The sequence below is a fragment of the Oryx dammah genome, unplaced genomic scaffold, assembly GCF_014754425.2.
Source record: "Oryx dammah isolate SB20612 unplaced genomic scaffold, SCBI_Odam_1.1 HiC_scaffold_7255, whole genome shotgun sequence".
NCBI lineage: Eukaryota > Metazoa > Chordata > Mammalia > Artiodactyla > Bovidae > Oryx > Oryx dammah.
In genome coordinates, this window is record NW_024076953.1 from 591 (window position 1) to 1,692 (window position 1,102).

The window sequence follows — 1,102 nt, forward strand, 5'->3', positions numbered from 1 at the left end:
TTTTCATGAGTGAAACATTTCTGAGACTTTAAGATTCACGTTTGAACATACAGTACTGCAATGCTGGCTACATAAAATAAATAGAAAGTCTTTTTGAGAGGAAGCTCAATCATCAGAGGCTGTATTGCATTTAAGGATTTAACACTGTCTATATACAGAAAGAAAAGTGATCCAATTAGAAATATTTCATGTTACTGGAGCTCTCTTTTTAACATGGCAACATTTAGCAGCTTACCATTCTGACATTTAAAAATCAACAGGAAGAGTGCTACTCTTTTATCCTTTGGTTCCCAGTGAAAAATAACTCAGTAATAATGCCTCTGGTTTTCAGTTCCTCTTGAATGACATTAGCAGAGATAAACCTGATACTTTAGCTGAAATTTGGCAGACCAAGAAGTGCACCGACGGCTCCAAAATATCCCTCATGCTCCAGAAATAATGCTTTCAGCTGACCTTTTGACCAATAGTCCAGTGCATATGCCAGAAGTTTCATTGAGAGAGTATTGACACGCAAAAAGTTTCCAACAAAGACAACTCTGTTTATTTTCTCATTAACAGCACACATTCGCGCTATAGAACCAATGTTATTGGTGATAGTAACTAAAGTAGCTCTTGCTAGATCTTCTTTACTAACAGATTCTCGCTTCTCCTTATAAATCATATTCCCAAAACTAGATGCTACAGCCCAACCAGGCAGACCAAATCTTTCATAATCTCCCCCGTAAATATCACGGACGAGTTTGTCAGCTTGTGTGCTGTCACCTTTCGATGCCATTTCAAGAGCCTCTTCAAAACTTTCACAGCCAGTCAACAAGCTACATAAACCCAGAAAGGTACCCCCTCCAAGGCTTGTTCCGGTTACTCGTTTATAGTTGTCTTTGGAATGGACTGCTAAAATACTGACTCCCGAACCAATGTTCACTACCAGGAGCGGATAAGGATCATCCAGGTTAAAAGGCATCTTTTGGCACCTCTCAGGTTCTGAGGCATTAGCAAAATAATAGCACTCTGCTTGTCCATTGAAACTGACAGAATCTATATACAGCAAGCCCTTCACAAGGCAGTCAAGTTCATCCAGTTTGTGCAGGTGGAGGTTTCCAAT

At 39.7% G+C, this 1,102-nt stretch overlaps 1 protein-coding gene across 1 annotated transcript; it reads right to left on the reverse strand.

Moving 5' to 3' along the window:
* Window positions 1–105: 105 nt before the first annotated feature.
* LOC120860068 (pantothenate kinase 3-like) lies at window positions 106–1,099 on the reverse strand (the record flags this gene model as incomplete). Its single annotated transcript, XM_040235907.1, has 1 exon — window positions 106–1,099. A coding segment is annotated over one exon (729 nt), but the record flags the coding sequence as incomplete, so codon positions are not given.
* Between the last annotated feature and the right edge of the window lie 3 nt (window positions 1,100–1,102).